The 16,040-nt window shown below is 51.8% G+C and overlaps 1 protein-coding gene across 3 annotated transcripts in view; it reads right to left on the bottom strand.

Moving 5' to 3' along the window:
* The window catches only part of SLCO2B1 (solute carrier organic anion transporter family member 2B1), a 53,519-nt gene that overhangs the window by 14,847 nt on the left and 22,632 nt on the right, over nt 1-16,040 (bottom strand). For all 3 annotated transcript variants that reach the window (XM_030836063.3, XM_060303709.1, XM_030836064.2), the window contains exons 7-8: nt 15,428-15,618; nt 3,707-3,809 (exon numbers count right to left, since the gene is read on the bottom strand). In XM_030836063.3, coding sequence (XP_030691923.1) covers nt 3,707-3,809; nt 15,428-15,618 — 294 coding nt within the window. The remainder of the gene's footprint in view (nt 1-3,706; nt 3,810-15,427; nt 15,619-16,040) is intronic.

Genomic DNA, 16,040 nt, shown 5'->3' with positions numbered 1-16,040 from the left:
AGCCATTCTACTGTCACCCCAGCAGAATGTAAGCTTCATTTAGAGCAGGGATTTTTATCTGTTGCGTCCATCGTTGAATCTCCACAGCCCGGGGTATATAGTAGTATACTTATGGAATGAGTGAGAGAATGAATGAACGAGAGAATGGATGAATGGACATACAGACTAATAGGTGATCAAATAGCAAAATGTTGGAGCAGAACCTAAGACCTCCAGAGAAGGTGGAAGCTCAGCAGGCCTGGTGCTGGGCAGCTTCTTGCAGGTAGGACAGAGGAAGGGTCTGAAGAATGAGAGGATCTGGAGAGGTGGAGGGGAACGAATTCCTATAGGGGCACAGCCGGGGCAAAAGCATGGAAACAAGAACAGACGAGACGGCTCTGGCTTTGAAGCCCTCCGCTCCCATGCTGCCTCCTAAACCAATGCCTGTGTACAGGTCTCCCTCGCTGCAAGTCTGCTAAACTGAAGGGCACATGACATTGGGTTGGTCTTGAACTCTGAGCTTCAGGGCCTTCATCAGCAGGGGTAGCCGAGGTGACTGGACCAGAAGGCTTTGTGGGATTTTCTCTCCACCAACAACAAAAGAGAAAGATGTGTTTCTGCCCTCAGGAGGCGAGATGAAGTTAGACATAAGGTATGAGGGAGAGAGGAGAAAAGGCCTTTCTAAGAAGAGGCATCGGGGCTTCCCTGTCGTGCAGTGGTTAAGAATCCACCTGACAGTGGTTCGATCCCTGCTCCGGGAAGATCCCACATTCCGTGGAGCAACTGAGCCCGTGTGACTCAGCCGCTGAGCCTGCGCTCTGGAGCCCACGAGCCATAACTACTGAGCCCACGTGCCACAACTACTGAAGCCCACATGCCTAGAACCAGTGCTCTGCAACAAGAGAAGCCACCGCAATGAGAAGCCCGGGCACCACAACGAAGAGTAGCCCCCGCTCACTGCAGATAGACAAAAGCCCGAGTGCAGCAGCAAAGACTCAACACAGACAATAAAAAAATAAAAATAAAAAAAAATTTTTTAAATTAAAAAAAAGAAGAAGAGGCACCAGAGGAGCTTTAAACACTTGCCAGGCTGGGCTGGTGGGGGGAGATGGCCATGGGCTCCTCTGGGCCGAGTGGGGGTGAAAGCAGGGCTCCCTTCAGTTCCTGCAGCTTCAGGGCCAGGGAGTTTCTGTCCTCAGAGCATGGCCAGCCAAGCCAGCTGGTTCCCTAGCCCCCTGGGCCTGGCCAAGAACTGTTTTCTTGGGCAGGGTGGCTGGGAGCTGGGGCTGTGGAATTCCCCCTCTTCCTGTCCCAGGCCTTCCTCCCGTCCTCGGTTCCTTGCCACACACGCAGTGCACTCAGCGTCTCTTGGAGTGGGGAGGGAGTGACGCCGGGCCTTCACCCCAGTGAGCTGCCCCAGCTTGCCTCCCTCCTTGAGCTGTCCTGGCCAGGAGCAGCCTGGGCTTGGCCCAAGCTGTATGGGTGACCTCATGGTGCAAGTAGGGCCAAGAGAGGGCAGGGACTCGCCCAAGTTCGTCTAGGAAGGTCTGGGCCAGGCCAGGAGTTGCTGGGAGCTTCCTGGCTCCTCGTGTAAGGGTCGTTGTCCCTTCTATCCCTCCACTCCCACCCCGTCCTGCGTACCCATGCCTCTGGCTGCCTGACTCCAGAGGGCTCCATCTCATGGACTGTTTCCGTCCCATTCTCCTGTGCTCATCACTGTAGTACACTTTGTCCCCATCCTCTATCTCTCTTCAGCATCTGCAACCTGTCCCTAGAACAGATGGAAAATTTCTGGAGGGCAGGGCTATGCCTTTAGTTTAGATAAGGATGCCTGAAGGGGAACTCCAGGGCTGTCTCTAGCTCAGAGACTTTCTTTCCCACTAGACAGGGGCTTCCCTTAAGTCAGCACAATGTCTCCTCCCATCAGACAAGCCAGGGCCTCTGTCCACTGAGAGCCTATGTCTCCCTTATCAGACAGGGGCCTCCTCCAGCAAAGAAGCCAGGTCTCCTCCATTAGACAAGACAAGTTCTCCCTCCATTCAGGGACTATGTACCCTCCATCAGACAGGGACCTGTGTCTCTCCCATCAAACAGGGCCTCTCCCAGCTCAGGAACTATGTCTCCCCCATCAGATAGCCTTTCCTTAGCTCAGAGACTGTCTTCCCCTGAGTTTAGGACTCCTCCAGCAGAAGGACCATGTTTCCTCCTCCCTCTGCCTCCCCACTGATCCTAGGTGGTCAAGGCCAAGCCTTTGGATCAGACTGGCACCTCTGGAGCTCAGCAGAAAGCCCAGAAGCCAGGGTGGCTGACCAGCCACAGGGCCTGTGCCAGCCATGCCGTGGTCTCCCCTAGGATCATGCAGGAGCTGAAACCATCAGAGATAATCTGGCCCAGGACACCTGCTCCAGGATCCAGTTTCAGCAACTTGCCCCAGCTTTCCTCTGGGCTGAAGCCAAAGCAATGATTAACAAGCTCTTCCATGGAACAGCACACTAGGGCCTTCTAGCAGCTGGGGGTGACCTGAGGTTAGGGAGTCTAAGCCCTTGCCTCTAGGCCCAGCCTCTTGGGTTCCAGGCCCCCCTTTCCCTGAGAGTACTGGAGAACCAGGGGCTAGATCACTGGCACCTCAGTATCAAAACTTAGGCCCCAAGAAGTGGGCCTAATTAACTTCCTATTGCAGAATTCCTTGGGGATGGGGGGTGGTTCAAGCAAACTCTGTAGTTATCACCCTCCTAAACCACAGGCAACTCAACTTACTGTCCTGGGATATGGTCAGAATTATAACAGGAGGGCAGGGGTGATGACTGAAAGAATAATTGTATCGTATCAATATAAGCACACTTTTTTAATCCATATGAAGGACCTTCCATTCATCCTCCCATTTGAGTCTCCTAACCGTCCTTGAGAGAGGCAGAGCAAGGATTACTGACCCAGTCTTTCAGATGAGGAAACTCTGGTTAGGGGAGGAAAGTAACTTGTAAAAGATCGTACGCGGGTCAGCGTCAGGGGCAGGCCTCTGAACTGGGTCTTCTGACTCGCTGTCCAGTGCTCTGGCGCACCACAGGCACTCAGTGTTTGTGGGATCAGACCCTTTAGAAAGGATGGTGTGGTCACAACATGGACCCTGGTTATTGATCAATTGAGTTCATAGTCTCAGGGTCAGAGTGACATGGATCTCACCTCTCACTGCACAGATGGAGAAACTGAGGCCCAGAGAGGAGCAAGGGCCCAGGACAAAAGCCCAGATTTCTGGACTTCAGCCCAGAGCTCCTTTGGCCCATGCCACAGCCAAGGACTTTAATAAAAATAAATATTTACTGAGAGCCTCCTGTTTGCAGGCTCCATGGTGGGAGGAGAAGAGGGGTCACAGATGAGCCGGCACAGGCCCTGAGCCTCAGGAGCTCACTGCTTGGTAGAAGGGTTGGACAGTCCAGATCTGAGCTGACACAGGAGTCCTGAGGTCCGGAGAGCCTAGAGGAGAGAGAGCCAGGCTGGGGGAAGGACAGAGTGGTTTGACCTAGAGGGACAAGAAAGATTTTAATAGGTGGTGATAAAAAAAATGATGTTCCAGGCAAAGGGGACCCTTTGAGCAAAGACTGACCAGGGATATATGGTGCTCATGAAGGGCCTGTAGCTGTGGAAGGTGAATCAACAAAGGCTGGAAGGGCTGGATCCTGTACAGTCCCATGTGCCCCTCTGGCCCCACCTCTGGCCTCAGCTCACTCACCTTTGATAAACTGGATGACAGTCAAGTCTGGGGCAATCTGGGCTAGGCCATCCTTCTTCTCTGGGGACTCCCCAGGGCTCCGCTCAGAGGAGGCGTCCTCACCCTGGAAAGACACGCGGCCAAGGGCAGTCAGCTGGAGGCCAGGCATTCTGCTCAAAGATGCTCTGGGCTGGGGAAGGGGGCTCTGGGAGAGGAGAGGGCGGGGGTCTGTCACTGCCAGCAGTGTCCCATTTGTTCTTGGCCCCGTAGATACTTAAGTAGTTTTTGAAAAAATGGTTGAAATTCCAATGGTTGAACTCTGTCATCACCATTATTAACATCGTAATAACCGACATTACCGTGAAAATTCCCACCGTAACCACCACCATCATCGTTATTCTCATCACCTTAAATATCACCCCCATTCACATCGCCAATATCATCATAAGTAAACAACCAATGTAGTCCTTACTATTGTCATTGTCTCTGTCAAGGTCACTAATTGCGCAATCTCACAATCATTATCACATCATCACTGTCACCTGACCCTTCAGAATCACCAGCAACAACATCATTATCGGAATCACTAATATCATCATCGCCGTCTCTCACATCACTGTTCTCCCTACCACTGTCTTCACCACCACCAGCAGCATCACCAACTTCTATCCAAGGTTATCGCCATCCCGCTATCTTCAGTTCCGTATCCCTCATGGCTGTCATCACCTGGAGAGTCACCATGAGCAGGGGCCTCCAGCGCCCATCCTGTTCCATCCTGTCTGCTGCGCCAGGAAGGGAAGTGGGTTGGGAGAGCCAAGAGGCAACAGCCCCCTCCTCCTTTTGGATGAGTCAGGCCACACCCAGAGGGGATTGCTCAGCCCTGCGACTGAGGAAGCTCATGGCTACCCTGTAGTGTGCCCCTCCACCTAGGTGAGGATGGCCTCTGTGCGACTCCTGAAAAAAAGGTCTCTGATCCCAGAAAAGAGAAGGCTAGGGGTGATACAATTATGGTCTTCTGATTGCGCCAAAGAGGGAAGGAAATAAAGATAGATAATGGTTAATGGTTACTAAGCACTTACTACCATCCCAGTGTTGTTCCAATGACAAATCCATTAACTCATGGAAACCTCACAGCAACTTTCTGAAGTAGGTACCATTGTAATCCTTATTTTTCAGGAGATAGAACTGGGACACAGACAGATGAAGTAACCTGCCTGGTCACACAACTAGTAAGTGCTTTGGCTAGGATTTGAACCCCGACAGCTTGACTCCAGGGCCTGTGTGCATTTGGCTGGTTCACCCTAAGGGCAGGGGGAACCAAGGCCCTGAGGGAACCAGCACTAAGTGCTGGGTATTCTGCCTGCCTTACTCCAATACAGCAGTGCTTTCAGGCAGGTACTATTACTGTACCCATTTTTTATATGAGGAACTAAGTCTTAGAGAAGTTGCTTCTGGCACAGGGTCATTCAAGTATAAGTGATCAAGTGGGGTCTGATTTTACTACATTTTTCTGTGCAGCCCGAGACCAAGATTAGAAGCAACAAGTTCCATGGAGAAAGACTGAAGCCCAATGTGACGAGCAGCTTGGATGAGCCTGCCCTGGGAGGAAGTGAGTTCCCCATCATTAGGAGCATGCAAGCACAAACTGACTTCGCCCTGGTCTGGGGTGCTATATACCATGGGGAAGGGTGGGTTGGGCTGGAGAGCTCATCTGAGGTCTCTGGTTCTGCCTCTTCTCTCCCCACAGAGCCTCTGTGAGGTCCCCATAAGCTTCATCCTCTGGCTGGTGTCTGACACCTTCTCTTCTGTCTCTCATCTTTTTTTTTTTTTAAGGGAGCAAATACTGGATCTCCCCACATTTCAGGACCTCCACGAGGGCCCCCACCCTGGGAGTGCCCTGTTCCAAGCCTCTTCCACCTCACTTGCAGGTGTTGGCTGGCTCAAGGCTGGCCCTGCCCCAGCAGGGAAATTCATTCAAACATCCGTTCAAGTGTGTTTGTCCCCCGTGGGCTTCTCCCTTCCTCGTCTCTACTTTTTATTCCAGCAGGTATTGGGCTCTGGGTTTCCTGGCCTCAGGGGAGGTTCGTGGCAGGGCAGAAAGTCATGGTTGCAAGATTTTCCTTTCTGGCTTTTGTTTCCAAAGCCTGATGCCATTGAGAAGATTAATCTGGGTGTTTTGGGGGGTGGGGAGGGGGGCTGTTTGGAGAGGGAGAGGAGAGAGGGGTTCCCTGAGAAGCAGGAAGCCACATAGCCTCTGCGACAGTACCCAAGGAAGCAGTTCACTTCTGAGGGGCAGGCTGCAGAAGGACTTAAGGAGGCTGGGTCCCCATGTTCCCAGCCACATGGAGCTTCTCAACTCCTAGCAGGTTAAGGGCGGGCCACATGGGCCAGGATGGATTGAGGCTGATACCTGCTAGGGGTGCGGTGGGGGTGAGGATAGGACCTCCCTGGTGCCTGGACACCCTGTAAGACCTCAGGACCTTTGCTTCACCTTGGTGGGGGAGCCCTGAGAAAGGCTGAAGTTGAGTTTCCTACTGAGCCAGGAGGATGGGCATTCAGAGTAGAAGTTAAGTTGATTTTCAGAGAAAATAACTATCCATCTTATACACACTTAGGGTCTGAGTAAAACCTTGTTCAGTGTCTCTCCCTTGCTGAACTCTGAGCTCTGCAAGAGGAGGGACCACATTTACCTTGTTCTCTGTTGAAACTCTGATGCCTAGCACAGGGCCTGGAGTGAAATAGTGCATGTCTGTGAAACATCTATGAAAAGAAGGAGTGCAAGAGATGGCTCCCACAGGCAGTGGGTGCAGGCAACGCCAGGCTCTTGGAAGGAAAATGAGAAGAACATCAACGGGAGATGCTATAGTGCTGGCAGCAAGCTCAGAGATGGCTGCTGGTTCAAGGGAGGGCAAAGGGTCCACACTGAGCCCCCAGGGCCTAGCAGAACGGAGACTCCAGGCATGCCAGGCCACTGGTATGTGGGCTGGTGGCCCCTGCTCCAGCCTCACTGGGACCTGCAAGGGAAGGAGACTTACACGCCACACAGGAGCAAATAAGTTGTGAGGTTAGGTAATGCTGACTAAAACCTGGTACTTGCCGTCTGCCTCTACAAGGATTAAATCACAAGCCGCTGTGACCGCCGACCTTCAACATCCCCTGAAAGGAGTTCAGGGTGGAGACCAGGAATAAGACACGCTGTGCTCTGGGAAAAACTGGCAGAACAGGCCTTCAGACAGTTAGATATTTTCAGGAGAAGATTTTATGAGCCCAGTTTGTGCATCTCCTCATACCTAGAAAAGCACTAAAATCCTTCATGGTGACGTCTGCTCCTAGCAGCAACCTTCTACAGAAATGTGTGCTTGACTGCAGGTACCACACCTCCTCCCCCAGCTTCACCAAAATCACATACATACTGACCTTCCCCCCTACCTCTTTGGAGCAGTTTCTCAGAGCTATTTGAAATGCTGTCTCCCAGGCTATAGTCCTCATTTTGCCCCAAATAAAACTTAATTCACAACTCTCATGTTGTGCTTTTTTTTTTTTTTTTTCGGTCGACAGTAACTTGCACAACATCACACAACTGGCAAGTGGCAGAACGAAGATCTGAGCTCAAGCCTGCCCGAGTCGAAACCTTACACTTTATGCACCAAGCCCTGTGAATCAGAAGTCTGGTGCAGGACTGGCGGAATCAGGAGGCACCTTCGTGGGGTGATGTGAAGGGGCCTGACATCTGAGTCTTGCTTCTCTGGATGAGGCACTGTGGGTCTATTATTCATTTATATCTCAGAGCTGTGCTGTCTGTTGCAGCCACCAGCCGCACGTGGCCACCGAACACTGGAACAATGGCCGGTCCAAATTGAGACGGGCCGTAAGTGTAAAACACACATTGCATTTCAAAGACTCGGTATAAAAAATGGAACGGGGGGCTTCCCTGGTGGCGCAGTGGTTGAGAGTCCGCCTGCCGATGCAGGGGACACGGGTTCGTGCCCCGGTCTGGGAAGATTCCACATGCCGTGGAGCGGCTGGGCCTGTGAGCCATGGCCGCTGAGCCTGCGCGTCCAGAGCCTGTGCTCCGCAACTGGGGAGAGGCCGCAGCAGTGAGAGGCCCGCGTACCGCAAAAAAAAAAAAAAAAAAGAAAAAAAAAAAATGGAACGGAAAATATCTCACAATTAGTTTTTCATAGTTATGATATGCTAAAATGAGAATGTTTTAAATATAGTGGATTAAAGAAAATTCTTCTTAAAATTAATTTCTTTTCCTTTTGAATGCGGCTACTAGACCATTTAGAACAACATTTGTGGCTCATGTGATATTTCTTTTGGATATGCTGCCTTAAGGAGAGTTAGAGAATCTCCTTACTCTGTTCTGAGTCCTAGCCAAGCTGTGAGAGAGCGTGTGGGAAGGTCCAGGGTCCCGGAGCGAAAGGGGTGCTGCCCCAGGAATGGAAATAAGAAGGGTGGGGGATAGATGGACAACCTCCTAGGTTTCCTATCAGGGGGAGGCAGTCTTGCCCTTCAGACAGGCAACATCTTGTGAGTTCCTTGCCTGGGGTTCCTTGTCCCCAAGTAAACAGTAAAAACAACCACAGTGTCAGCTGCTGCCACATGTATAACCCTACGTGGTCTACACTGCACTTTCACATCCACCCTGTCATTTAATTCCCACAACAGTCTGGTGTGGGGGCGATTACTGCACCTATTTCACAGAAGAGGAAGCGGAGACCCCCAAAGGGCAAGTGTCACCCAGGGAGCAATGGGCAGACTAGGCTTTATTACCACCCCCTGTGCCCATATTGACCTCTGGGCTTTGGGGACGGGAGGGGAGGGACAGACCCTCAGGGGTTGCGGGGTCAGGAGGGCATCCAGGCAGAGGTGAGCTCTGGGATTGGAGAGATAGGAAGGGAACGGTTATTTGAAACAGGGACATATACTAGCAGAAGGGCAGGGGTGGGAAGAGAGGTGTCTGGGAGGTGGGAGGAGCCAACTGACGACGGTCAAGAACCTCTCGGGAGAGGAGCATGGCGGTTCAGAGGGCCAGGCTGAGGGACTTGGGCTTTCTTCTGTGGGTGCTGGGTACACTGACCTCCAGCCCCTGTCTCTGTTCCCTCCAGAAGTTTCCGCCTCTCTCTCCACATCTGTTTTGAGGACTCCTGACTAATAGTGGGCTCCAGAAACAGGAATCATCGAGCCTCTGCTCAGAATGGGGCTCAGAGTATGACCAATCTGAGCTGTTTCCCCAGGTCAGCATGTCTGGGCTGAGGGAGCTGGTCAGAACTTCCCCTCTCGGGCTGTGTGCTGAATGCTGCAGCCTGTGGGACCCGGGACGCTGTGTGGTCCAGCACGAGGAAGGTCCCACTGCCTGTGGGGCCTCAGGGGGCCCAGGAGCTCTCCTTAGAGGAAGCTGGGTTCCTTGAAGGCTCTGGGCTGGGGCTGTGATCCCAGCCCCACAGAGCCAGTGCTGACCCTGATGGGTGATGTGGAACTCTCTGCCAGCCCTCAGCTTCCGTCACATCTGGCCTCAGGAAGCAGCCACAGGGATGGGGTTATCTGCTTAACTTCCTACCCTCTATGGGAGGGAGATCGTGTCTTCTAGCAGAGGTCCTGGACATCTGAGCTTCTCTGAGGGAACGGTGTGCTCCTGGCTCTCTTACAATGGGATTCTTGCAACTGGCCACACCTCTTTTACCTGTGGCTACCAGAAAGCTCAGGACCCAATAAGTGTTTCAATGAGTGGTCTTGGTCTTGATCGAGTGACTCAGCACAGGCCCTGCGATGGTTCTTCCTGGGCCTGAATCCCAGCTCCACCTTTCACTAGCCATTCCACCAGGTTATTTAATCTCTCTGTAACTCGGTCCCTCGGGAGTAAAATGGGGGTAACAGCTATTTCATAGGTGGGTTACAGGGATTAAATGGGCTATTAATACAAAGGGCTTAGAACAGTGGATGGTACAGAGTAGGCAGTACATGTTGGCCTAATTTCTCACTCTCTTACTAGTACTGTACATGTATTTGGTGTGAGCCCTATGGAATATAGTGGAAGTAGGATATAGAAAAGCATCTAAGAAGAAAATTGGAAAAAAAGGTAATTTTTCCTTTTAAAGCTGGCCTAATCCATGCTAAGAACGAGCACTCCTGGTTGCTGAACCCGCATGTCAGGTATTGAACCATCCACCTCAACACTTTGCCCCATTTCCTTCTTACAAACCCCCCAAAATATAGATTGTATGGTTATACCCATTTTATAGATTTCAGACTTAGTAAGTGACAGAGTCAGAATTCATACCCAGGTCAGGACGGTGCAGACAAAGCTGCTGTTGGCCTTCCTCCCTGCCACTAAGCGATGCCTCCAGCGCAGACACTAAGGAAACGCTTCCACGGTGCCTCACGGGCCAGATAGGCTACCAAACACCTCTCTCCTTTAGCCTCAGTCTCCTCCTCTATCATTTGGTGGTATTGGACTAGACCAATGTTTTTAAAACTGGTTTTTGCAACAGAACCCTTTTCCCAAGTGAAATCTCACTCAAAAGACTGGTAGAAAAACACCGAAAAGTGGAACTGGTCTGATTGAAGTGTGTGTGTGTGTGTGTGTGTGTGTGTGTGTGTGTGTGTGTGTGTGTGTGTGTGTGTGTGTAGGAGAGGAAGGTCCTTAGCCCTGCTGGGGAACCCCCCCCCTTCAGTCTCCCTATGGTGGCATCCTTTGGGTTCTGTGGGGTGCAGTTTGAAAACCACTTGAGCAGATCACTCCAAAGGGCCTTCCCGCCCCAGTGTATGAGGAAGCTCTGATCCACACCAGGCCAGGGAGAGGAAGGCTCTCTTCAGACCTTTGGGGCCAAGACCTGGCCTCGTATAGACGGGTGCAGGGGAAGGTGGTGATGGCCAAGCTCTGGGCACAACCTTGACCCTCTCTGGGCCTCAGTCCCTCTGTCTGTAAGAGGGAGTGGGCGTTGGAGTGGGCGTTGAAGTGGACGATCACACAGGTCCTTCTACCTTAGAGAGCTGAGGTGGGGTGAGGGTGGAGTCACAGGCTTGGGTCACCTGGGATGGGGAAGGAAACAAGAGGGCTCCCAAGCTGGCTGGGAGGGCTCTGGAGGCAATGCCAGCAAGGGAGAGACTCCAGGCAGAGAGAAGACCTGTGTCACCCCGAATCTCACAGGGGCTGCAGTGGGAGCACAAAGTCCCAGGGGAACAGGGGCCTTCCGCCTGGGCAGACCCCAACAGACGGGCCCTAAGTCCTAGGTTTTCAAGGCCATTGCCACTGCCCACTCTTGTCCCCATCCCTGAACATTTTCCCAAAGAAGCACATCGAGGTTAATGACTAGGAGACAATGGATTTCATAGACTCAGGCCAAAATTGTAGCTATTTAGAAATGTGAATTTTGGGAGTCACACAGCATTTGAGGCGCAGAATCTTATAATAATAGAACATAAATACTCGAGAATCTTCAACTACTAGAAACATAGAACTTTAAAACCAGGTAATATTCTAATCCCAGACTCTGGGAGATACCCCAGAATAACAGACACTGAGGCTGCTGGGAAATATGACAGAGGCCAGTGGTGTTCAGAGTCTGGGTGGGGACACAGGATCTCCAGGGGATCTCTTCTCAGCCCCTGGTCCAGCCTGAAGGGTAGCTCAGAAGGGCCTAAGGAGAGCACAGGAGGGCTGCTGGCTGAATGGGATCCTACAGCCACAAAGCTGTATGGGCCCAGTTGACCTGCTAGGGAGCCCCTAAGAGACCATCTTTACTCTATGGGCTCTGCAGAGCCATGTGCCAGGAGCCCGGCGGCTTGACAGGACCTTAGAAACTGGCTAATTGTAGACAGGGAGACTGAGGCCTGAGAGAGGTGAGGCCTGCCCTGGTTCACTTCTAGAAAGACGTCTGGGTGGCCACCTGAGCTCTGAGGTCACAGACACGTGGACAGAGACAAAGGCAGGGAAGCAGAGCTCCTGCCCCTCCCATGCCGATATGGCCTCCCCCATCCCCCATCCCATAGTCTTTTCTGTGGAGACTATTAATCCCCTCCCTCCTGGCAGAGAACTCTAAGCACAGGCCATGGGAGAAACCTGAGCTGTCATTCAGTCATCCTCCGTCTGTCTGCTCCTGGCCTTCTTTCACTACCTGAGAGCTCCTTGGGGCAAGGGCTGTGGGATACACCCCTCGGTCCTCCTGTAAAAGTGCTCATGTACGGCCCCGTAGGCAGGGAGCCACTTAAAGGAGACACCAATGAACCTGCCAGAGGTAGCAGACTTTGTCCGGTCTTCTGCGTATTGTACAGACAGGGAGACTGAGGCCAGAGACCTCCTCTGGGTCACGCAATCCTTACATAATCTACCACTATCTCCTGGATACCAGTAAAAGCTGCATTTACTTCTAGGGGGGTATTTGGAGGACCCCTGAGCCTGGGAGGGGGTGCTTGAAGGGACTTCAGAAATAGTCCCCCACTTCACTTTCTCCCCTTGCCTGTTCCGACTCCCCATGGAAGATACACATCCCATGTATGAGGACCTGGGCTTTCTGGCTGCCAGTTTTGCCTAATTGGGCCCTTCCTCCTGGTCCATCTCCCTCCCCATCAGTGGCCTGAGTGGGCTGGGCCAGCCCAAGCAACTGCAAGCAGACCCAGCCTAGGCAGCCTCAGGAGGCGGGGGAACAGTTCCTCCCACATCAATATTTATTGCCTGGAAGCAGATCATCATGTTCTCAGCCTTCGGTTCTTTTTTAAGAACCTCTCACCGCCTTCCCTCCTCACTCCCCATCCCCGATGTGCTGAGAGAATGAATCCAGACAGCCAGACAGGTTCACAGCCAGGGAGCCAGGGTTTCAAGTCATCACAGAGACACAGCTCTAAAAATCCGAATCTCTGCATCACAGCAGCTCCCGCTCAAGGAATAGTGCACTCTCCGAATCCGAGGCACACAGAATACTGCTCCAGGAATCTCAACTCAGCATCGTACACAACAGAACAGAATGGGGAAGTGACTTGCTCGAGGTCACATGACCGAGCCCAGCACAGCCGAGGCTCAGCCTTGTTTCTTCCACCTCTTCCACCCCATGGCCCCATGAACTTCTTCTCTGTTCAAATTCAGAACAGAGAAGTGCCGCTTCTCTGTGGCAAGACCCAGCTTGGAGACTGTCCGTAACTGGCAACCCAGTCTCTTCCCTTCCTTCCTCTGGGATCACCCTTGCTTCTAAGAACTCTTCCCCAAGTTCCAGGAATTTCTTCTCATTCATATTTTGGCGTGAGCTAGGCAGAACCAGGAAGGACCATCTGTGGTTCCAAGCTGTCTTCTTCCCCCGAAACTGGTCTCTCTCCAACGCCTGCCTTGCCCGCCTCTGAGCCAGCATCAGCCCTTCACTGCCTCTGGATGCCCATCCCATAGAGCAAGATCCAGGTCTGTGTGGTCCCCCTCCTGCGTGGCCCTTTGGACTCATCCTCACGCCCTGCCTTACTGCCAATGCACTGGTTCCTGCCTGGACCAACACCACAGCTGTCACATCGATCTCCCTGCCCCCAGCTGCTCTCTGCACACTCCCCTGTCCCTACCAATCCCTTCTGTTCTTAGCACCTGGTGCTAAAGCCGTAGGACTCCCTCCAGGGCTACCCACTGCTCTTGAAGCTGGAAGGCAAGCCTTTTCGTGTTCTGGCCTCTGCTGGCTGTCCCAACATCAATTTTCTTTGGTCCCCCGCAACCCCATGTATATTATAGCCTCTGCTGCAGCAGCGGGTGGGAGATGGGCTGGTGAAGGTAGCCAGGTGTGGTGTCAGAATGACTTGGGGTCAAGTCCCAGCTTTTCCAGGCAGAGACATTTTCAGCCGTTCCTCTTAGGCCTAAATTTTCTTGCTCTAAGGATGAGGCACTATCTCACATTACAGCAAACATTCAAATGCACCAACCTGCAACATTAAATTGAATTATTCTTGCTGCAAAATATTTGACAGGATTTTTATAAATTGTCCCTTTGAAATTGAACTACTTAGCAACAACTAACTTCCTTAATTTATGACTGTGATTTCTCAAAATCCTGGCACAGAGGTCCTAAAACTCTTGTAAATAAGGGTGTTAGGAGAATCTTTTGATCTAATACTTAGTCTTTGATCCCGGTTCCTGACACAGAGCTCCTAAGATCTTTGTAATTTCCTGAGTGGTAAGAGCATCTGACACCGAGCCCCGAAATCCCTTGGAATTTCCTGGTGATAGGAACGTCTTTTGTTTTAATGAGGTGACTCTGGTGGGCTCCTGGATGAGGGCTGGTCACCAGAAAGATCAAGCCATGATTGGAAGCTTGGAACTTGCAGCCCACCACAGCCCCCTAATTCTGCAGAGAGGAGAGAGAGGCTAAAAGGGAGTTAATCATCAAGCATGCCTACGTGATGAAGCCTCCATAAAAAATGCCAGTAGTATAGGGTTCAGGGAGCTTCTAGGTTGGTGAACACAGCCAGGTGGGTGATGTACCCAACTCCACAGGGACAGAGCTCCTGTGCTCGGCACACTCCCAGACCTCGCCCTGTGTATCTCTTTATCTGGCTGTTCATCTGTATCATTTACCATATCCTTTATTATGTAATAAACTGGTGAACATAAGTCAGTGTTTTGCTGAGTTCTGTGAGCCACTCCAGCAAACAATCAAATCCACAGAAATCTTACGTGGGGACAGGTAAAACAGGACTGTTTTTCTTTTATACTCCCAGACTTGGGAAAAAAGAACGTCTAATGCACAAATTTTCAGAACGTAACGAAATGTGTATGAGTGTTCTGAAGCTGACGCTAGTGACATACAATTGAGCTTTTATAAGACATTTCTATTTTGTCTTCTTTTGTATTTTAGAGCCAATTTATTGTTTTTCAGGCCTCGTGTTTTTGTGGGTCCCTGGAAAACTTAGAGGTCCCTGGCCCAGAATCATCTCTCCTGCCCAGTGGCCTCACATGGTCCTGCCTTCTCCAACTACCTGTGACCTTGAGCACATCCTTGCACCTCCTGGGCCTGTGCCGTCCTCTGAGGAAAGACCATGAGCCGTGCAGAAGAGTTCAGTGAGATACCCCTGCAGTACCTCGCCAGTTACTTAACAACTTATCTGTCTCTTAAAGAGACTCCGTCCTCAGAGTCTAGGCTATGCCTGGTTTAAGTAAGGGTGGAGACCATGTGCTGAGCCCCAGGGTCCAGCCTGACGCCTGGCCTCAGGGAGGCACTCAGTACATGTCTGTCCCCTCACTGTCCCTGAAAAGGCCAGGTTCATTTCTATAGCCAAATCCTTTGCCCAGGCTGTTTCCACACCGAGAATGCCCCTCCCTTTCCTTTCCATGCTTCTGCACGTCCTTCATTGTCCAGTTCGACTCCCCTCTCTTTAGAGAAGCCTTCCCAGACCCTCCTGCAAACCCTCCACCTCCTCCCAGTTCTAACATTGCCATAGCACGTTCAGAATCTACCAAACACTTTAAGCAACAAGCAGAGAGGCGGTAGGGTAGTGGTTAGAATGAGGGGAGTAGGCTCAGACAGGATTGGGCTCTGCTTCCAGCACTGTCCTTGCTGGTCTCGTGATCTTGGGTAGGTCACTTCCATCTCTGGCCCTCGAGCTCCTCAGCCGTGGAGGGGCAGGAAATACACACTGTGCAGGGACGTCGGGGAGAGGGCATTGCAAGCTGTGATGTGCAGTGCCCAGGAGGGATGGAGTTTAAAGTTATCAAGGAGGACAAGTGGGTTGGGGGTGGAGCCTGGACTAGAGTGGGGCGTGGAGGGGGCTTACTTTGCTGACAGGTGGGTCTGAAACTGCCAAGACCTTTCGCCGGAAGCGAAGCTCACGTTTCTCCTTGGGCATCTCCTTGGGGAAGAAGAAGTAGGGGGTGGCAGCCAGGGCCACGGTGCCAGCGGAGATGAGAAAGCCCAACCACCAGGCACCCACCCATCGGGGGTCCTTTGAGGTCAGGCTGATGCCACCTGGAAGAGAAGACCATGCGATATTAGGGTCAAGGTGGGCTGTCACTTCTTGGCCACCACCCTGGGACTGGCCTCTTGAGACATGAAGTGGCCTGTGCTGGGAGTCAGGAGATCTGGGTTCCAGTTGTGCCAGTTAGTATACCTGTGTGACCTTGGGCAAGTCCCTGACCCTTCCTGGGCCTCAGCTTTTTCAACTATTAAGGCAATGTGTGTCATGGTCAAGGTCATGGACTTTGGAAATGGACCGCTGGGTCTGAATTCCATTGCTAACGTAACCTTGGGCAAGTTACTTAACCTCTTGGTGCCTCGGTTTCCTCCTCTGTAAAGTTCAGATATTAGTAGCACTTACATCATAGGGCTGATGTGAGAATCATAGAAACTAATACGTGTAAAGCACTTAGAATAGTGCTGGCACATAGAAT

Source organism: Globicephala melas, chromosome 8, assembly GCF_963455315.2.
Source record: "Globicephala melas chromosome 8, mGloMel1.2, whole genome shotgun sequence".
NCBI classification, from domain to species: domain Eukaryota; kingdom Metazoa; phylum Chordata; class Mammalia; order Artiodactyla; family Delphinidae; genus Globicephala; species Globicephala melas.
This window is presented reverse-complemented; position numbering and strand designations above follow the sequence as displayed.